General features: G+C 37.1%; 2 protein-coding genes across 6 annotated transcripts; both read left to right on the top strand.

Annotated features, from left to right (window-relative positions):
• Nucleotides 1-114: 114 nt before the first annotated feature.
• On the top strand, nt 115-12,829 carry LOC109194262 (uncharacterized). The gene is made up of 7 exons (XM_025901453.1): nt 115-367; nt 2,159-2,491; nt 9,767-9,856; nt 10,653-10,754; nt 11,088-11,134; nt 11,217-11,354; nt 11,784-12,829. The coding sequence occupies exons 1-7, from the start codon at nt 328-330 to the stop codon at nt 11,970-11,972; spliced, it is 939 nt and encodes a 312-aa protein (XP_025757238.1). The 5' UTR covers nt 115-327; the 3' UTR covers nt 11,973-12,829.
• A 730-nt stretch (nt 12,830-13,559) lies between these two features.
• On the top strand, nt 13,560-21,951 carry LOC102079236 (uncharacterized). 5 transcript variants are annotated; one of them, XM_019349383.2, is made up of 7 exons: nt 13,560-14,854; nt 16,554-16,890; nt 17,144-17,293; nt 19,734-19,841; nt 20,186-20,223; nt 20,306-20,443; nt 20,873-21,951. In XM_019349383.2, the coding sequence occupies exons 2-7, from the start codon at nt 16,755-16,757 to the stop codon at nt 21,059-21,061; spliced, it is 759 nt and encodes a 252-aa protein (XP_019204928.1). In that variant the 5' UTR covers nt 13,560-14,854; nt 16,554-16,754; the 3' UTR covers nt 21,062-21,951. The 5 variants fall into 5 exon arrangements, with proteins under 5 accessions (XP_019204928.1, XP_025757252.1, XP_019204930.1 ...); XM_025901467.1 differs by lacking the exon at nt 13,560-14,854 and adding an exon at nt 14,867-15,819 and having other exon boundaries at nt 17,201-17,293; nt 19,740-19,841; XM_019349385.2 differs by lacking the exon at nt 13,560-14,854 and adding an exon at nt 14,867-15,819 and having other exon boundaries at nt 17,201-17,293.
• The last annotated feature ends 300 nt before the right edge of the window (nt 21,952-22,251 follow it).

Raw genomic sequence — 22,251 nt, 5'->3', positions numbered from 1 at the left:
GGCAGTGTTTGCAGTTGGACGGGTTTGTGTTCATTGTTTGACCCGATGAAACTACAATACTGCCATCCAGTAAATAATACATGTAATTTCATGTAACCCAAACAGCTTGTGTCAGACGAAACTAAACAGAGCTCTGTAACCTGGAAGGATAAATAAATGGATTCTGTAGGACCACTTTTCTTTTTAAATGAAGGAGGGAAGAGTGTGTATCTGTGTGTGATGTGTTTGAAGGAGGAGTGTCATCATTTGAAAAAACCCAAAAAACAGTAGTTCCTGTTTGTGAGTGAAAAAGGAAGAGAAGCAGCATGAACCCACCAAAGCCTCAATATGAAAGTCTGTCAAACTTTGCTGTGTTTCATCTTCCTCAGTGAGTAAATTAACCTCATATTTCTCTCATTTCTCTGTTCTCGCCATGCTGGTCTTTATCTTTGTTTTTAGGTGATCATCGGTAAGTTTTGTTCCTCATAAACAGTTTTGTCTGCATACTGTTTCATCGCTTACACGTTTGTTTCAATGTTTCAACGTGGTGTTTAAAGTTGAAAACATCCACCTTAGAGCCAGAAAAAATGTTTTGGTATTTAGATTTTTTTTTAAAGTAAGTATTGTGTATTACTTTTCAAAAACATTATTAATCTATTTATTTATTATCTTCTGTCCCTTGAAGTGGACATCAGGTCTTGTTTGATCACAGAGTGATATGATGGCTGGTAGAGTCATACTTAAACCTGTCAGGAGATGAAGAGAAGTGTGCTTCAACAGTACAGCAAGAAGTTTAGACGGAGGACATATCAGCTTTTAAGGGGCCTGAGCAGGGGCAAAATGACAAATGCCATTATGAATAACAAGTATTGTGTATATATAAGTATTATATATAAGTATTGCGTAAACTAAGACTCTGAAACTGTGGGCTTTCATTTCTGAACTGCCATACTGCTGTATGGCCATGAAGGGACCCATGAAGGGAAACATCTTTCCAAGGCAGCCTTGTTGCATTCTGTTTCATTTTTCTTCTTGTTATTTGTCTGGACTGTCCAATCTTGAAGAACCTGTCTCAACTCACTGAACTGGATATAAATAGGAACCGGTAGACTCAGATCCTCGTCTCTCTGAGGCCACAGATATGGTGAAGAATGTTATTGTTCCAGAATGTTTTCACTTTTAATGCTAACTTCAGAAATAACCATCTCCCTCTTATTTGCGTACTGATTTTGTTTTCTAAAACCTGGCTGCCTGTTTTCTTTTTGGCGTAATGAGGACCACCTGTTCTGTAGTCGCAGGCAGCTTTGTTCTGTTTTCATATTTCATCCTGAAAATAAGTTCAAGCCAATTTCAGTATCGTTAAAAATTAGGCACACAGTTAAATATAATTTTAGTATATATATTATGGATAATGTAAATCGATTATTAAAATTAAAATAGACTTAAAACAATATTTTTAAATAACTAAATGGTACAATTATTTTTCCAGAACTTCACAGTTTTTGAACCACTCACCATTTACAGCTTATGAAGCCTTAAAAACATTGTTCATGTTTTTTTAAGTCAACGTGTCAACAATTTTTTTAAGCTAAAGACGAACAGCACAGCCTGACAAACTGAAAACTTTACAACATGTGTTAAGCAACAATTTCAAAAACCTCATCTGACAGACAAATACACAAAAAGCAAATATTTTTTATTATTATTATTGTTAATCCTATTTATCCAGGTAAAAAAAATCTCATTGAGATTAAAAATCTCATTTCCAAGAGAGACCTGGCATCACGGCAACAAAAGTCAAAATACACGTACCACATAAGTATATACCATTTAAAACAAATAAAATATCCCATACAAACATGTGAAAAATATACAATAACAGATTAAATTAAGAGCGACATTAAAAACAATCACACTATTTAAAGAAGTCATCACAAACAAAACTTAGCCTGTAACTAAGTCTGATGCTGAGTCCTTCTCAGCAGATGGTTTTTGCCGCTGTCAGGTAGAATCGACTTTTGTTCAGAAATCCAAAAGTAAAAGTATAGAGATTTTAGGTGAAACTGAATTGAAACTAATTTCAGCTATTTTGTTGTAAATAATTACATCTTTTCAATTTAATTTAAAATATTTAATCAGACTGCAGTTGGTAAGAATTGACTGTTCATATTTTCAACAGACCTGCAGGATGGAAACACTGGACTTGCCAACGCTGAAACTCTCGTCTATGGAGTGGAAGGAGGAAACATCACAGTCGAATGTAAATTTTATATCCCCGGAAGAAAGACATTGTTCTGTAAAGATAAATGTGAAAAAGGAAACATTCTCATTGAAACAGCTGATTACACAGCTCAGAGTGGCAGATACAGCATTAAATATGAAAAAAGTTATTTCTCAAAGGATATTGTGCATGTGAGCATCACACAGCTGAAAAAGTCTGATGCAGGATGGTACAGGTGCACACTGGACACAAGTGTTCAACCATGTGATTTTCAGCTTGTCATCACAGGAGGTGAGTCTCTACTGAAAAATCTTCTTCACGTTTCTGAAGATGTGAACCAACATTTACTTCTCAATGGTAGCTAGTTTTCTATTTAAATAATCTCCATATGTCATATTTAAACTGTATGTTCAGTTTAATGAGTTCTGCTGTAAAACTGCCATTAACCTGTATTACTGACATGCACACAAACAAACAAGGAAACAATCTGATTTAAAAAAAAACTTGCGTGTTTACAGCTTCAATCATTTCGACATCAAACGTAACTCCACAACTTTCTTCAACATCAGTGTTTCTCTTTTCAGGCTCCACAAAAACAAGAAAGAATTTGAACTTCCAAGACACAACCATGATGCAGTGAGACTAGTCTAGGATTAAAACAGATTTACAAAATATATTTAAAGAAACTAAATGTAAACATTGTTTTCTCATCATTTTTAAATATCAGAGATAATAAGAGAGCTGCATGGATGTTGACACACTGAAGTCTCTGAATGTTAAGCAACACATCCTCATTTCACAAATAAAACTGAAGTTGTCATTTTCGGCAACTTTGTCAATAATCACATCGATAGCACTCTGGGCCCCTTTTCCTCCTATTGTAAAACACATGTCAAAAACCTCGGTGTCTACCTTGATGGTTCTTTGAAATTGAATAAGCAGGTGAGTGCAGTAGTCCAGTCCTGCTTCTTTCAGTTAAGACAGCTAGCCAAGGTAAAGCCATACCTCCTGGCTAACGTCTTTGAATGTGTTATTCACCTTTTCCTTACTTGCAGATTGGACTACTGCAATTCATTGTATTTTGGTCTCAACCAGGCCTCCATTCGTCGTCTTTAGATGATCCAAAATGCAGCTGCTCGCCTGCTAACTGGTACCAAATGGAGAGAGCATATAACTCCAGTTTTAGCTTCTCTACACTGGCTTCCTGTCTCCTACAGGATCCAATTTAAACTTTTACTTTTTGTTTTTAAGTCGCTTAACGCCCGAGCCCCTTCTTACCTGTCTGAGCTCACAAGGTCTAGCTCAAAATTAATGCTGTCCATCCCACGGACTAATCTCAGATCTCATGGCGATAGAGCCTTCTCTGTGGCAGGTCCCAGACTTTGGAATAGTCTCCTCCTAAATATTAGATCTGCACAAACACTTGATCAATTTAAATCACTATTAAAGACACATTTTTATGCCCTGGCTTTTAACACACTATGACCCAAGCATTTTGGTCTTATTTTAATAGACTTAGTTATTGTTTTAATTCTTTTATTGTCCTATCATTGTTTTACATTGTTATTATTGTTTTACATTGTTTTTTCTTAATGGCATTTTTATATTGTTAAGCACTTTGTGCAGCACCGTCTGTCTGGAAATGTGCTATATAAATACATTTGACCTTGACCTTGACCTTGACATGCAAAGCTCTGCTTTAAAACACACACTAACCCCCATTACTCTCATGCAGACATGCAAAAATCTTCAAGCAGGAATTTGATGGTTCTGATTGTTTGCAGGTTTTATCACTTCACCATCAAACAACACTTAATCACCTTTTTCAACGTCGGTATTTCTCTTTTCAGCCTCCACGACAACAACACAGAATTTTAACTTCCATGACACATTCAGCAGGCTCAGGTACGTCATGTGTGCATGTCTGTGTGAATGTGTGCATCCATCCGTGTGTCTGTCAAAGAACCTCATCCATGTTCATGAATGAAACATCAGCAGCTGTGTAAGCACCGGCCTGATTTATTACTGACTAACAAAGTGCAGAAATACACAGCTTTGTTAGAAGTAACAGAAAACGACAGCATTGGCACTAAAATAGAATTATCAAAGTTAAAATACAATTTATTTCATAAACGGGTACATTATATTTTTGGGATTTTAACTTTAACGTCTGTTAACTGTAAAATGGACTTACTGCTAGTTTTCTAGGATATATCATTGTGGGATTTAATTACATTTTGTAACATTAAGCTGAAACTATAGAAGAAGAAAAGTTATCACATAGATGTAATGAAGTGAACAGCACAACAGTTAAATGAAAGGTTGAGGGACTTTCTCAGGGCATCACTAAATGAGGTCTTGATAAAAGATAAATCTTAATTCTATCTATAATAAATTATACATCTTTCAGTACAACAGGCAAAGGAAAAGCTCATGTGAGATGTAGTTATTACCGAACATCCCAGAATGAGGAGGTTCTTCATGTTTAAAACCAGATTACAACAACAGATACCCATGACAGAAGTCTTGATGGAGATGTATGGTCAGTCAGTATATTTCTGTATTTGTGTGTCAAGTTCCCCCCGGCCAGTACTGTTAAACTGCTGCAGTTTGTGGGTCTGAGTCCTGTCAGGGCTATATGGAACTACAGCTAGAAAATGTGATCTTATTGTTTTGGCAATTTCCATCATGTTTTTGGTGTCGAAACAGTGAGTATACTTCCTTTTTTTTTTTTTTTTTTTTTGTGTATTTTTAAGCATGAACCCAAAAGCAGAAGAGAATTTGTGGCATCATCCTGCTGATAGCACTGCTTCCAAGCACCCCAGCCAACTGCTTCTTATACATACATGAAAATGTATTTTGTAGTTTAGCCACACTTACGTATTTATTTTCTTTTTCTCTTCCTTTGTTTTTTGGAAAAGCTGCCTTCAGAGGAATCGTATGCTCTTAGAAGATTTTCTTTGTAGATAAAACTAAAGGATATATGTGTCATTTTATTTCAGTTCAAAATAAAATAAAATCTGGTCTTTTTTTAAATCTAGAAACTTCTATAAATGAATATTTTAGCTGTTTACATGAATTTACTCCCAGTGAATTTTAGCAGTGGATTATGCTCTGCCTTGAAAATGTTTCTACTGAACTGTGCTCTTCCTTAAAAAGAGTAAAAGGAAAATAAATCATATTCCTCTAACAGAAGCTCTTAACCAAAAAAACACGAGGAAAAGGTGTTCAACAATAAGGCCTTTCACTTCTACCAGTCTGCAACACTGTATGATCAGTATGTACAATTTATTATTTACAAAGACTGTTTATAAGTACATCACAGCTAACAGCAAGGAGAGGGGAGAGGTGACCACCCATCCAGTGCTCCAATCCAACACACACACAAATGCTACACATGTGATCAGGGATGATAATATTTCATTTCATATTTCACCAGGATTTACCAGGAACTGTGCATCTCCGCCTGTCTTGTCTTTCATGCAGGTTTCTCCTTGCATTTGGTTACATGTATAACTGTGGTGGTGGTTCTGCTGCCTGTTGTTCTGCTGCTCATCTACAGAAAAAGGGCTGGTGGCTCTTTCGGTGAGTTACCTTCCAACACTATCTGCACATTTGAGATTCATTAATTCAAAATATTTCTTTTGGCACTGATTGGTTGCTGACACACCCAGGTTACGTCACAGTTTATATCCAACAGGCAAAAGCACTCACATAACTGAAAATGCTGAAAATGTTTTAGACTTTGAAAAACCACATAAGAATTCAGAATTCAGTGAATAAAGTTAACAGTAACTTTCTGTCTTTTCTGCAGGTTTGAACAGCAGCAGAAACTCAGAACAAGGCCAGACTGAGGTGACTTATCTGTTATTTGTTTACTCTCTTTGTCAACTTTTAAAAAACTGTATTATTGAGCAGGAAAGAAACAAAAGTTCAGGATTTCGTATGTATGTTTATATGCTGATCTAATGGGAAACTTTTAAGTAATATTGCACTTCAGCATGTGCCTAAAATCCATTTACATTATCAAATAATGAGTATAAAGGCATCTAAATGTCTTATATGTTATATAGTTATATGCATCTCTTCCAAGTAACATCAAACAAAATCAATTTCAATCAGGGAACACTAAAAAACTGTTTGTCTGTAATTTGAACATTAATAATCCTAAAGAATCATCACCTGATTTTTTAAATCCCACTCAATTTCTCTAAGTCTTTAGTGTCTTTCAGCTTAGTGTTTTAGTTTTATTGATCACGCTGTTTCCATCAACCAAAGAAAGAAATCTGACAGCAAACACAAACTACAAGAAAGTAAAATATTTAGTAGTTTAAGAAGCAGATGTGTTTTTTCTGGATTTGTATAAAACTAAACTCAAGATAAAAACAGAGGAATTAAGACTTCACCGTTTTTCACTGCTTACATTTTTGGTTGTATAAATATTTGACCTCCACAGGGGGCAGCAGTGATCAGCTTTCATTCAAATAGGGACATTTTTTCGGTCTGGTTGGTAAAACAAAAGCAGCGTTTCAATGACTCTGCTGTGCAACAATAAACTAATTTTATGAAGCTGAGCAAACTGAGAAACCGCTAATAAATAAATGAATAACTCCACTTACACGACTTCTCTTTATACTAAGCAAGTATAAAACACACAGTTTCTGTTTCCATCCTGACACTAAAAACCTGTAGTATGTCATCAGCTTTAGGTCTGTTGTGTCACTGCTATTGTTGTGTTTCTGTCTTTTCTTCTCAGTTCAGTTAATTTATTGTTTTTTTTCCCAGATTGGTCTCAGTGAACTCTATCATCCAGTCTCCTCATGTGACGACTCGATCTACCAAAGCCTCAATATAGCCAGCAGAGATCACGACCAAATCTACTCTACTCTCAGACACAATAAGCAGTCTTCAGATGTGAGCTCCTGTCAGACTGAATGACTGCATGAAACATGGCAATAGTACTTCTGTTGTTTACTTTACCAGGCTCCGTCACTGAGCCTGGTAAAGTAAACAATAGAAGTACTATTGCCATGTTTCATGCAGTGACGTGGATTTTGTCGTCAGCTCATTTTCTTTTACGCAGACATCGACATGCCTGCCAACTTTTAACGATGGCAGATATGAGTCATTTGCAGAGGAGAGGAAACTCCTCTACAGTGCACCAACTATGAGTTCAAGGAAATGTATCGCGATAGTGTCAGCGTCTATCTTGGTTTATTTTCATACACTTGATTTATTCCTAGTTTTTAAGGACGTACCTGCAGCCTTACCATGCATTCCAAATGTTTTGTATTTTAAATCTGGATAACCTTCCTCCAGATAGAAAAACATAAACATAATGGACAAATCTGAACCTCAGGGAGTGACTTTATACTCTCTAATATCAAAAAGGACAAAGATGTTGAAAATGAAATATCATAAAATAAAACATGTAATATCATGAAAATGTTGGATGTAATTCATTTGCACCATTTATTGGTTCTGAGATGCTGGAGTCTCGCATCTCCCACAGGGCGAGAGGCGGGTAAAACCTGGACAGGTCACTAGACTGTCTCACGTGAAAGTCTTCTGACTATAATAAAAGTCTTACGAGTCCCACAAAGAGGAACATCTGATCACCCTAACTGTGAAGCTCAGGCTAAGCATTCACTTGATAGACAGTCTTTCTTTTCTTTTCTGTGTATGACATCAGTTAGAGGGGATATTTTAGATGTTGTAATCTTTGACACACAGCTCAGGAAGCTCCACCCACCTGCCATTACAAACTTATGTTTACAAGCCAATCAGGAGAAAGCTGACTTAAATGGAGGCTGGTCTTAATAGAGGGGTGAGCTAAAAGAGGATGGAGGAGGAACTGAGGGAAGCTGTAGTACACTGTCACACAATTATTTAAAATAAATTGTCATTGAAGTCCATACAGTCTGTTTGGGTAGAGACAAAAAGGAGCTCTGAAAACCAAAAGAGTAAAGTTTTGGAGGACAATTTAAATGGAAACAGACACTTATCATGTCTCTGTGGTAGAAAAATTACAGACAGGAGGAGTGTTTATTTTAAGGAAGGGGCACATTAATAAGAGAAGTGACAAGTTCCTAGTTTGTAAATAGAGAAGGAAGAGAATCAGCTTGAACTCTTCAGAGCATCAGTATGAAAGTTTGTCACATTTTGTTCTGCGTCATCTTCCTCTGTAAGTAAATTTTCTCCTTATTTACTGCTTCTTCATATTTCATTTTCTCTCCTCTCAGTGTTTATTTGGTTGCTTTTTTTATAAATGGAAGTGGACCTCTAGGTTTTGTTTCTTGTTGAACCGTTTTAACCACAAACTGTTTCGGTCGTTCTGTGTTCCTGTGGTGAAACATAGTGTAAGATCACTCAAATTTTGTTTCTTCCCACTGCCTTGCCCGGAAATGTTTTATCTCAATTTGTTTCCAGTCAAAAGTTTCTTCTATAATGTCTAAAAAAAAAAAAACTAAAGCTTGACTTTTCTTGTACAGACAGTTAAAATGCAGACTATAGTCTTAGAATAATATATCTGTAAGGAACTAAATAGTGCTGCTTCCTTCTTTCTGAATTATTCAGAGCTTGTAATGCAACAATCATTTTTCCATGATGTTTTTATTAAGCTAGTTAAGAACAACAGGGCAACACTTACGTAGCATCGTCAAAATGCCATGAACTCACAAACAAATAAAAGGTTGGTTTTCAAGAGATTAACTCTGAGTCTTTCTCAGCAGATGGTCTGTGTAAATGTGTACAAATTCTAATGACAAGTAAAAATGTAATTTAACTGATGTACTTTTAAATGTTGCACTCAAATAAAGTGTATAACTATCTGTTTCCAGTTTTATTTATTTCAAATATTTTATCATTAGACGGTAGTATTTTACATGATGGTAAGAATTGATTGTTCCTGTTTTCTACAGACCTGCAGGATGGAAACACTGGACTTGCCAACGCTGAAACTCTTGTCTATGAAGGAGTGGAAGGAGGAAACATCACTGCTGAATGTAAATTTTATATCCCCGGAAGTAAGACATTGTTCTGCAAAGACAAATGTGAAAAAGGAAACGTTCTCATTGAAACAGCTGATAACACAGCTCAGAGGGGCAGATACAGCATTAAATATGAAAAACAAATGTACTGTCAAAGGACGTGCATGTGAGCATCACACAGCTGAACAAGTCTGATGCAGGATTGTACAGCTGCACACTGGACACAAGTTTACAACCATGTGATTTTCAGCTTGTCATCATAGGAGGTGAGTAAAATATATCTTCTTCACATCCCTGAAGATGTGAACTTCTCAATGATCACTGTTACTTTTTTTTTTTCAAATACTACTAAACTTGTAGTGTAAATATGACACATGTAGGTACATGTGTCATATTTACACTACAAGTTTAGTTTCATGAGTTGTGCTGTAAACACACATTAACATGTGTTATTCACATGCAGACAGAAAACCTGCTTCAAGCAGGATTGTTATTATTCTGATTGTTTCTTTGTTCACAGCTTCAAACACTCCAACATCTCATGAACCTTTATCAACATCAACATTTCTCTTATCAGCTTCCACAACAACAACAACAACAACACACTTCAGTTCAGGAAGCTTCACACCTTCATCAACCTCTCCTGAAACACCGTCATCAGGCTCAGGTACATCATATATGCACGTGTGAATGTGTGAGTGTGAATCAGTCTCGTGTTTATCAAAGAACCTTCATCTATGTCCATTAATGACACATCAGCAGGAGTGGAATGAGCACTTTGATTTATTCCTGAAGTATAATTAGAAACAGTCACTATGCAGAAATAAACAACTCTGTTAGAAGTAAAAGAAAAAAAAGGATTCACATTAAAATAGAATTAAAGTACCAAAAGTAAAGTACGAGTCGTTTTATTTCAAACTAAACTTCAAAGTTATCAAATAAAAGTAGTGCAGTATGGCACAACATCTGAATGAAGAACTCAAGAAGTTTAAACCACGGGCATTAAAAGCTGAGTGAGAACATGCCTGACTTCATTAGAGTTTCACTACATGAGTTCTTAATGGCAGACAAAGATGTGGTTGGTCCATCAGTCAGCAGTTTCTCAGATTTCTTTCCATGAATTTATACAAGTATCAGTGCAACAGTCACACATACAGGAAAGCTTCATGTCGGTTTTTTACCAAATATTTTAAAAACAATGAGAAGGCATTCGAGTATTACAAGTGAGTACTACAAAGACCTTTGTTTGTAAAACAAAACACTTCCTATTCTACTTCACATTTTAATGAACTTCAATAACAACATCATAGAGGTAATTTTGCGCAAGCTGAATTTTAGGTCAAAGTGTTTTGTTTAGTTTGTGGGTCTTTAGTTGCATCAGTTAACCTTTATTGCTAAAATGTATTTATTACATATCACATATTAAGAGAGTAATAGTAAAACTCTGTTCTGTTGAGGTGCAGATAAGCTGCTTTACATGATCCTGACTCTGGTTCTTATGATCATCATCTTATCAGCAACTTTGCTGATTTTCTACAAGAACAGGAAGGCCATTAAACCCAAAGGTGAGCCTACAATAGACACACAGCAGTGTTTCATCTTTACAGCGCACATCACACTGATGTACATTAATTTCCTGGAGTTTAACCCGACATTACAGTTAATCTAAGCTTATGCTGCAGACCTAGTCATCAGGTATGAACTCACCACCCACTGATCTCTGCTGCTGACAGAATAAAAACTAAAATTGACTCATGTACATTTTGTTTAAATTCTATTGTCTTAATGAAAAAGCTGTGATATTCAGTAAATTATCTTATAAAGTCAGTAGTTTTCCAGTCTGGCTTTAAACAGGTTAGACTATCAATTACGTTAAATGATGTTTATTTTATGACCAGCATTTTCAGGATCTCCTGTGGAAACAGAGTATGCCAACATTACACGGGTGAGTTTTAGGAACTGTGAGACACCTGAGCTTCATTGTTGCTTTATTTGTATCAACCATCTGGTTTTTTCTCCTTCTGCAGGCCAAGCAAGAAATAAGAGAGGGGGCCCCACAGAGGAAGGTGGAAATGCCTTCAATTTCCACCACTGCCAAAGGCCCCCAACCAGATGGAGCTGAAAACATCGACCTCTACAACCTCACCACCTGTTCTCAGAACAAAGTACATACAACTCTGGTCTAATTTTAAACTCTGATGTCCAAATCCAGGACAAACCAGTCTGAGTAACGAAGTAATTAATCAGTAATCATGGATGGATATTATAGTATTATTATGCCCTGTGGATATACTATTGCATTTCTTTCTGCCAGCTAATAGCAATGACTAGAAATGGCCAAATTCAATGCACAGGATTTGGGTCCAGTTTATTAGGTACAGCTACATAAAAACACTTCTGTTTTATTCACGAGAGATTTGTTTACTTTTTGTTTAGATATAACTTAAAGAGCAATTCAGAAAACATGGCTGAAAATGTGGGTACAACTTATGTGTACAAGACAGAATGATGTCTCAGGCTGTAGCTCCATAAACCTTTTTTTAATTACAAACACATTTTTAAGGGTCTGAAGGTTGATCTCACTTTTCTTTCAGGCTGAAGACGACATGAATAAAGTTAATTATGCTGAAGTGGATTTTTCCCACATTCCTGCCACCAACAGCGCCTCCCTGTGTAAAACGGATGAAGTTGTCTACTCCACACCTCTGGTGCATACCAGCCCTTCCAGCCTCACCACAGATGCTTCACCTCCTCTGTACTCTGCAGTTAAGAAACAGTATTAATGCTGCTGATGGCACTTTCCCTCTCACAAAGATCAACAAGTGATTATAATTCAGACAAAACTGAATGTTCTTTTCTATTTATTGCAACTATTAATGTCCTTTCAATCAGTTGATCTCAGGTTAAAGATGTTTCTTTATGACAGCCGTTGATAGTTTAGTTTAACTTAACAGAAAACTAATCCTGCTATTCCCATTAATATTTCCATTGAAACTTTGTAGGACAGATTCAATTAAACAGTTGCATAAAGCTCTGCAAACTGACTAGTAACACTCCATACCTGTCCCTTGGGTAGTACATTGCATTTAGCTGTTTGATTTCCAGATAGTAATCCTATAACCAAGCATGTGTCTGTAATTATGCAGCATTATTAGAGATCCCTAATTGTAGTTATCAAAAGGCCATTTTTATTGTGGCTAACACTCTGGATAGAGGTTTACCTCAAGACCATTCTACCTCAACTCATGCTCCATAACTTTGGCTAACGGTGTGCATGGTTGATCATTTTAAAAGCATGTATTTTAATCAAATATTAGTTTGTTTGTTTTTTTACCAGACCTGAAAAAAACCTGATACTAAAAAGAAACAAATTAAGGAAGCTGCAAAACAAAACAAAAGACAAAGAAACTGTTATTATATTATGTTATCATTCCAGTTTACTCTTACCAAAGCCATCCTGGTCCTGAACAACTTTTACCTATGTATAAAATCACAGCAGAAATAAACTGTGACCTGCTACAAGCAGGTGGTTAACAAGCTGTCATGGTGGCTACATCCATCTTTCAGATACATTCTTTAACCTCCTAGGACCTGGCGTCCACATATGTGGAAAATACATTTTGGGTTGTCTAGACCAAAATACCCAATTTTGCTCAAGGGCCAGAGATCCACTTACGAGGACATTATACTGCCACTGTTCTATCGAAATTTAAAACGAATGTCCTCTTATGTGGATCTCATTTTTCCCAGAAACAAAAATCAAGTATAAAAAAACAAACAAGAAATCAGGTAATTCTTTGTTTTTACATTCATCAGGTCCCAATCAGTCCACATAAGGCTCACATATCATTCACTCATTCGTGTACTGAGAGTAACTAAATAACTAAATATGTATTACTATATAATCTTAATAATATTACATTATTATTTTTCTGAGATATTGCATTTGCACAAATGTGTTCTTATTTAAAATTGGTTTTATATTTATGTTTTATTGAACAATGTTAATGTATTTTTACAGGGTTGCTGTAAAATAATATTTCCCTGGAAGGATTATACTAAATTGTAAATTATCTTACAAAGTCAGTAGTTTTCCAGTCTGGCTTTAAACAGGTTAGACTATCAATTATGTTAAATGATGTTTATTTTATGACCTGCATTTTCAGGATCTCCTGTGGAAACAGAGTATGCCAACATTACACGGGTGAGTTTTAGGAACTGTGAGACACCTGAGCTTCATTGTTGCTTTATTTGTATCAACCATCTGGTTTATTCTCCTTCTGCAGGCCAAGCAAGAAATAAGAGAGGGGGCCCCACAGAGGAAGGTGGAAATGCCTTCAATTTACACCTCTGCCAAAGGCCCCCTTCCAAGACACAACCATGATGCAGTGAGACTAGTCTTAAAAACGAGGATTAAAAAAGATTTACAAAATATATTTAAAGAAACTAAATGTAAACATTGTTTTCTCATCATTTTTAAATATCAGAGATAATAAGAGAGCTGCATGGATGTTGACACACTGAAGTCTCTGAATGTTAAGCAACACATCCTCATTTCACAAATAAAACTGAAGTTGTCATTTTCGGCAACTTTGTCAATAATCACATCGATAGCACTCTGGGCCCCTTTTCCTCCTATTGTAAAACACATGTCAAAAACCTCGGTGTCTACCTTGATGGTTCTTTGAAATTGAATAAGCAGGTGAGTGCAGTAGTCCAGTCCTGCTTCTTTCAGTTAAGACAGCTAGCCAAGGTAAAGCCATACCTCCTGGCTAACGTCTTTGAATGTGTTATTCACCTTTTCCTTACTTGCAGATTGGACTACTGCAATTCATTGTATTTTGGTCTCAACCAGGCCTCCATTCGTCGTCTTTAGATGATCCAAAATGCAGCTGCTCGCCTGCTAACTGGTACCAAATGGAGAGAGCATATAACTCCAGTTTTAGCTTCTCTACACTGGCTTCCTGTCTCCTACAGGATCCAATTTAAACTTTTACTTTTTGTTTTTAAGTCGCTTAACGCCCGAGCCCCTTCTTACCTGTCTGAGCTCACAAGGTCTAGCTCAAAATTAATGCCGTCCATCCCACGGACTAATCTCAGATCTCATGGCGATAGAGCCTTCTCTGTGACAGGTCCCAGACTTTGGAATAGTCTCCTCCTAAATATTAGATCTGCACAAACACTTGATCAATTTAAATCACTATTAAAGACACATTTTTATGCCCTGGCTTTTAACACACTATGACCCAAGCATTTTGGTCTTATTTTAATAGACTTAGTTATTGTTTTAATTCTTTTATTGTCCTATCATTGTTTTACATTGTTATTATTGTTTTACATTGTTTTTTCTTAATGGCATTTTTATATTGTTAAGCACTTTGTGCAGCACCGTCTGTCTGGAAATGTGCTATATAAATACATTTGACCTTGACCTTGACCTTGACATGCAAAGCTCTGCTTTAAAACACACACTAACCCCCATTACTCTCATGCAGACATGCAAAAATCTTCAAGCAGGAATTTGATGGTTCTGATTGTTTGCAGGTTTTATCACTTCACCATCAAACAACACTTAATCACCTTTTTCAACGTCGGTATTTCTCTTTTCAGTCTCCACGACAACAACACAGAATTTTAACTTCCATGACACATTCAGCAGGCTCAGGTACGTCATGTGTGCATGTCTGTGTGAATGTGTGCATCCATCCGTGTGTCTGTCAAAGAACCTCATCCATGTTCATGAATGAAACATCAGCAGCTGTGTAAGCACCGGCCTGATTTATTACTGACTAACAAAGTGCAGAAATACACAGCTTTGTTAGAAGTAACAGAAAACGACAGTATTGGCACTAAAATAGAATTATCAGAGTTAAAATACAATTTATTTCATAAACGGGTACATTATATTTTGGGATTTTAACTTTAACGTCTGTTAACTGTAAAATGGACTTACTGCTAGTTTTCTAGGATATATCATTGTGGGATTTAATTACATTTTGTAACATTAAGCTGAAACTATAGAAGAAGAAAAGTTATCACATAGATGTAATGAAGTGAACAGCACAACAGTTAAATGAAAGGTTGAGGGACTTTCTCAGGGCATCACTAAATGATGCCCTTTTCTGTGTATGACGTCAGTTAGAGGGGAAATATTAGATGTTGTAATCTTTGACACACAGCTCAGGAAGCTCCACCCACCTGCCATTACAAACTTATGTTTACAAGCCAATCAGGAGAAAGCTGACTTAAATGGAGGCTGGTCTTAATAGAGGGGTGAGCTGAAAGAGGATGGAGGAGGAACTGAGGGAAGCTGTAGTACACTGTAAGACAATTATTTAAAATAAATTGTCATTGAAGTCCATACAGTCTGTTTGGGTAGAGACAAAAAGGAGCTCTGAAAACCAAAAGAGTAAAGTTTTGGAGGACAATTTAAATGGAAACAGACACTTATCATGTCTCTGTGGTAGAAAAACTGCAGACAGGAGGAGTGTTTATTTTAAGGAAGGGGCACATTAATAAGAGAAGTGACAAGTTCCTAGTTTGTAAATAGAGAAGGAAGAGAATCAGCTTGAACTCTTCAGAGCATCAGTATGAAAGTTTGTCACATTTTGTTCTGCGTCATCTTCCTCCGTAAGTAAATTTTCTTCTTATTTTCTGCTTCTTCATATTTCATTTTCTCCCCTCTCAGTGTTACTTGGTTGCTTTCTTATAAATGGAAGTTGGCTTCTAGGTTTTGTTTCTTGTTGAACCGTTTTAACCACAAACTGTTTCGGTCGTTCTGTGTTCCTGTGGTGAAACATAGTGTAAGATCACTCAAATTTTGTTTCTTCCCACTGCCTTGCCCAGAAATGTTTTATCTCAATTTGTTTCCAGTCAAATGTTTCTTCTATAATGTCTAAAAAAAAAATAACTAAAGCTTGACTTTTCTTGTACAGACAGTTAAAATGCAGACTGTAGTCTTAGAATAATATATCTGTAAGGAACTAAATAGTGCTGCTTCCTTCTTTCTGAATTATTCAGAGCTTGTAATGCAACAATCATTTTTCCATGATGTTTTTATTAAGCTAGTTAAGAACAACAGGGCAACACTTACGCAGCATTGTCAAAATGCCATGAACTCACAAACAAATAAAAGGTTGGTTTTCAAGAGATTAACTCTGAGTCTTTCTCAGCAGATGGTCTGTGTAAATGTGTACAAATTCTAATGACAAGTAAAAATGTAATTTAACTGATGTACTTTTAAATGTTGCACTCAAATAAAGTGTATAACTATCTGTTTCCAGTTTTATTTATTTCAAATATTTTATCATTAGACTGTAGTGTTTTACATGATGGTAAGAATTGATTGTTCCTGTTTTCTACAGACCTGCAGGATGGAAACACTGGACTTGCCAACGCTGAAACTCTCGACTATGAAGGAGTGGAAGGAGGAAACATAACATTTGAATGTAAATTTAGGATCCCTGGAAGAAAGACATTGTTCTGCAAAGACAAATGTGAAAAAGGAAACGTTCTCATTGAAACAGCTGATTACACAGCTCAGAGCGGCAGATACAGCATTAAATATGAAAAAAAATTATTTCTCAAAGGATATTGTGTATGTGAGCATCACACAGCTGAAAAAGTCTGATGCAGGATTGTACAGCTGCACACTGGACACAAGTTTTGAACCATGTGATTTTCAGCTTGTCATCACAGGAGGTGAGTAAAATATATCTTCTTCACATCCCTGAAGATGTGAACTTCTCAATGATCACTGTTACTTTTTTTTTTCAAATACTACTAAACTTGTAGTGTAAATATGACACATGTAGGTACATGTGTCATATTTACACTACAAGTTTAGTTTCATGAGTTGTGCTGTAAACACACATTAACATGTGTTACTCACATGCAGACAGAAAACCTGCTTCAAGCAGGATTGTTATTATTCTGATTGTTTCTTTGTTCACAGCTTCAAACACTCCAACATCTCATGAACCTTTATCAACATCAACATTTCTCTTATCAGCTTCCACAACAACAACAACAACAACAACACACTTCAGTTCAGGAAGCTTCACACCTTCATCAACCTCTCCTGAAACACCGTCATCAGGCTCAGGTACATCATATATAGAATAGAATGCCTTTATTGTCATTATACAGCTGTACAATGAGATACAGAGCATCTCCTACTCAGTGTAAACATGTTTGGGGGGGGGTACAGTTCTGCAGCACTATATACATATGGACAGTATTAACATAGGGAAGAAGATGTATATATATATAAAATGTACAATTTACAAACCGTAAACAATATGTAATAAATAGTGTTATGTATGTACAGTTGAGTTATTGCACATGGAATTGGTATAAATAGTGTTATGTATATACAGTTATTGCACATAGAATTGGTATAAATAGTGGTGGTCCATAGAGGAAGTGGGAAGTGGGGGGCTGTGTTATCGGTGCATGTGTGAGTTCAGGGTGGTTATCGCTTTGGGGAAGAAACTGTTTTTGAGTCTGTGGGTTTTAGTGTTGATGCACCTGTAGCGCTTCCCTGAGGGAAGCAGGCTGAACATGTTGAAGCCAGGGTGGGAGCTGTCCTTGATGATGTTTGCTGCTCTGCTGAGGCAGCGGGAGGAATAAATGTCCATCAGGGAGGGGAGAGGGCAGCCGATGATCTTTTGTGCTGTCTTGACCACACTCTGAAGCCTCACTCTATCTGCCTTGGTGCAGCTGCCGTACCATACTGTGATGCAGTAGGTTAGCAGGCTCTCAATGGACGAGCGGTAGAAGGTCAGCAGCAGGTTGGCGTTCAGCTTGTACTTCCTGAGGACTCTCAGGAAGTGCAGCCGCTGTTGGGCCTTCTTGATGACCGCTGAGATGTTTTCCGTCCAGGAGATGTCAGCAGAGATGAGGACACCAAGGAACCGGAAGGTGTGGACCCTCTCCACACACTCCCCGTTGATGTAGAGGGGGGCCAAGTCAGTGCTGTGTCTCCTGAAGTCAACAATGAGCTCTTTGGTTTTCTTGGTGTTCAGTGCCAGGTTGTTTTCTGAACACCATGCTGCCAACTTCAGGACTTCCTCTCTGTACTCTGCCTCGTCTCCCTTCGAGATGAGTCCGACTACCGTGGTGTCATCAGCAAACTTGATGATGAGAGTGTTGTTGTGGGCCGGACTGCAGTCATGGGTGTAGAGAGAATACAGGAGGGGGCTCAGCACACAGCCCTGTGGGGAGCCGGTGCTCAGTGTGCGAGTGGAGGAGAGATGAGGGCCGAGTCTCACAGTCTGGGGCCGGTTTGTGAGGAAATCCTTTATCCAGGCACATGTGAGAGGAGGGAGGCCAAGAGTGACCAGTTTGTTGATGAGGATGTCCGGGATGATTGTATTAAAGGCTGAGCTGTAGTCCACAAAGAGCATTCGGACGTAGCTCTGCCGCTGCTCTAGGTGACTCAGCACAGCGTGGAGGGCTGTGGCGATGGCGTCTTCTGTGGATCTGTTTGCACGGTATGCAAACTGGTGGGGGTCGAATTCTGGGGGGAGGTAATCCTTGATGTGTTGAAGGACTAGTCTCTCAAAGCATTTCATGATTACCGGTGTGAGGGCCACAGGGCGGTAATCATTCAGGCTGGTGATGGGAGACTTCTTCGGCACTGGGATGATTGTGGCTGATTTTAGACAGGATGGGATGGCTGCCTGATCCAGTGATAGGTTGAAGAGTCTGGTGAAGATGAGGGTGAGCTGGTGTGCGCATGCTCTTAGTACCTTGCCAGGTACACACGTGTGAATGTGTGAGTGTGAATCAGTGTCGTGTTTATCAAAGAACCTTCATCCATGTCCATTAATGACACATCAGCAGGAGTGGAATGAGCACTTTGATTTATTCCTGAAGTATAATTAGAAACAGTCACTGTGCAGAAATAAACAACTCTGTTAGAAGTAAAAGAAAAAAAAAGTATTCACATTAAAATAGAATTAAAGTACCAAAAGTAAAGTAGAAGAGTCATTTTATTTCAAGCTAAACTTCAAAGTTATCAAATAAAAGTAGTGCAGTATGGCACAACATCTGAATGAAGAACTCAAGAAGTTTAAACCACGGGCATTAAAAGCTGAGTGAGAACATGCCTGACTTCATTAGAGTTTCACTACATGAGTTCTTAATGGCAGACAAAGATGTGGTTGGTCCATCAGTCAGCAGTTTCTCAGATTTCTTTCCATGAATTTATACAAGTATCAGTGCAACAGTCACACATACAGGAAAGCTTCATGTCGGTTTTTTACCAAATATTTTAAAAACAATGAGAAGGCATTCGAGTATTACAAGTGAGTACTACAAAGACCTTTGTTTCAAAAACAAAACACTTCCTATTCTACTTCACATTTTAATGAACTTCAATAACAACATCATAGAGTTAATTTTGCGCAAACTGAATTTTAGGTCAAAGTGTTTTGTTTAGTTTGTGGGTCTTTAGTTGCATCAGTTAACCTTTATTGCTAAAATGTATTTATTACATATCACATATTAAGAGAGTAACACTAAAACTCTGTTCTGTTGAGGTGCAGATAAGCTGCTTTACATGATTCTGACTCTGGTTCTTATGATCATCATCTTATCAGCAACTTTGCTGATTTTCTACAAGAACAGGAAGGCCATTAAACCCAAAGGTGAGCCTACAATAGACACACAGCAGTGATTCATCTTTACAGCGCACATCATACTGATGTACATTAATTTCCTGGAGTTTAACCCGACATTACAGTTAATCTAAACTTATGCTGCAGACCTAGTCATCAGGTATGAACTTAACACCCACTGATCTCTGCTGCTGAAAGAATAAAAACTAAAATTGACTCATGTACATTTTGTTTAAATTCTATTGTGTCTTAATGAAAAAGCTGTGATATTCAGTAAATTATCTTACAAAGTCAGTAGTTTTCCAGTCTGGCTTTAAACAGGTTAGACTATCAATTATGTTAAATGATGTTTATTTTATGACCTGCATTTTCAGGGCCTCCTGTGGAAACAGAGTATGCCAACATTACACGGGTGAGTTTTAGGAACTGTGAGACACCTGAGCTTCATTGTTGCTTTATTTGTATCAACCATCTGGTTTATTCTCCTTCTGCAGGCCAAGCAAGAAATAAGAGAGGGGGCCCCACAGAGGAAGGTGGAAATGCCTTCAATTTCCACCACTGCCAAAGGCCCCCAACCAGATGGAGCTGAAAACATCGACCTCTACAACCTCACCACCTGTTCTCAGAACAAAGTACATACAACTCTGGTCTAATTTTAAACTCTGATGTCCAAATCCAGGACAAACCAGTCTGAATAACGAAGTAATTCATCAGTAATCATGGATGGATATTATAGTATTATTATGCCCTGTGGATATACTATTGCATTTCTTTCTGCCAGCTAATAGCAATGACTAGAAATGGCCAAATTCAATGCACAGGATTTGGGTCCAGTTTATTAGGTACAGCTACATAAAAACACTTCTGTTTTATTCACGAGAGATTTGTTTACTTTTTGTTTAGATATAACTTAAAGAGCAATTCAGAAAACATGGCTGAAAATGTGGGTACAACTTATGTGTACAAGACAGAATGATGTCTCAGGCTGTAGCTCCATAAACCTTTTTTTAATTACAAACACATTTTTAAGGGTCTGAAGGTTGATCTCACTTTTCTTTCAGGCTGAAGACGACATGAATAAAGTTAATTATGCTGAAGTGGATTTTTCCCACATTCCTGCCACCAACAGCGCCTCCCTGTGTAAAACGGATGAAGTTGTCTACTCCACACCTCTGGTGCATACCAGCCCTTCCAGCCTCACCACAGATGCTTCACCTCGTCTGTACTCTGCAGTTAAGAAACAGTATTAATGCTGCTGATGGCACTTTCCCTCTCACAAAGATCAACAAGTGATTATAATTCAGACAAAACTGAATGTTCTTTTCTATTTATTGCAACTATTAATGTCCTTTCAATCAGTTAATCTCAGGTTAAAGATGTTTCTTTATGACAGCCGTTGATAGTTTAGTTTAACTTAACAGAAAACTAATCCTGCTATTCCCATTAATATTTCCATTGAAACTTTGTAGGACAGATTCAATTAAACAGTTGCATAAAGCTCTGCAAACTGACTAGTAACACTCCATACCTGTCCCTTGGGTAGTACATTGCATTTAGCTGTTGGATTTCCAGATAGTAATCCTATAACCAAGCATGTGTCTGTAATTATGCAGCAGTATTAGAGATCCCTAATTGTAGTTATCAAAAAGGCCATTTTTATTGTGGCTAACACTCTGGATAGAGGTTTACCTCAAGACCATTCTACCTCAACTCATGCTCCATAACTTTGGCTAACGGTGTGCATGGTTGATCATTTTAAAAGCATGTATTTTAATCAAATATTAGTTTGTTTGTTTTTTTACCAGACCTGAAAAAAACCTGATACTAAAAAGAAACAAATTAAGGAAGCTGCAAAACAAAACAAAAGACAAAGAAACTGTTATTATATTATGTTATCATTCCAGTTTACTCTTACCAAAGCCATCCTGGTCCTAAACAACTTTTACCTATGTATAAAATCACAGCAGAAATAAACTGTGACCTGCTACAAGCAGGTGGTTAACAAGCTGTCATGGTGGCTACATCCATCTTTCAGATACATTCTTTAACCTCCTAGGACCTGGCGTTCACATATGTGGAAAATACATTTTGGGTTGTCTAGACCAAAATACCCAATTTTGCTCTACAAGGGCCAGAGATCCACTTACGAGGACATTATACTGCCACTGTTCTATCGAAATTTAAAACGAATGTCCTCTTATGTGGATCTCATTTTTCCCAGAAACAAAAATCAAGTATAAAAAAACAAACAAGAAATCAGGTAATTCTTTGTTTTTACATTCATCAGGTCCCAATCAGTCCACATAAGGCTCACATATCATTCACTCATTCGTGTACTGAGAGTAACTAAATAACTAAATATGTATTACTATATAATCTTAATAATATTACATTATTATTTTTCTGAGATATTGCATTTGCACAAATGTGTTCTTATTTA

Source organism: Oreochromis niloticus, linkage group LG20 (genome assembly GCF_001858045.2).
Source record: "Oreochromis niloticus isolate F11D_XX linkage group LG20, O_niloticus_UMD_NMBU, whole genome shotgun sequence".
Taxonomy (NCBI): Eukaryota; Metazoa; Chordata; class Actinopteri; order Cichliformes; family Cichlidae; genus Oreochromis; species Oreochromis niloticus.
This window is presented reverse-complemented; position numbering and strand designations above follow the sequence as displayed.

Excerpts from the sequence above, each read along its gene's own strand:
- LOC109194262 (XM_025901453.1), top strand. The coding sequence starts at position 328 with ATGAAAGTCTGTCAAACTTTGCTGTGTTTCATCTTCCTCA. Across the intron at positions 368-2,158 it reads GCTGTGTTTCATCTTCCTCA|ACCTGCAGGATGGAAACACT; the intron begins GTGAGTAAATTA and ends TATTTTCAACAG. Across the intron at positions 10,755-11,087 it reads GAAGGCCATTAAACCCAAAG|CATTTTCAGGATCTCCTGTG; the intron begins GTGAGCCTACAA and ends TTTTATGACCAG.
- LOC102079236 (XM_019349383.2), top strand. The coding sequence starts at position 16,755 with ATGAAAAAAAATTATTTCTCAAAGGATATTGTGTATGTGAGCATCACA. Across the intron at positions 20,224-20,305 it reads AGTATGCCAACATTACACGG|GCCAAGCAAGAAATAAGAGA; the intron begins GTGAGTTTTAGG and ends CTCCTTCTGCAG. Across the intron at positions 20,444-20,872 it reads CCACCTGTTCTCAGAACAAA|GCTGAAGACGACATGAATAA; the intron begins GTACATACAACT and ends CTTTTCTTTCAG.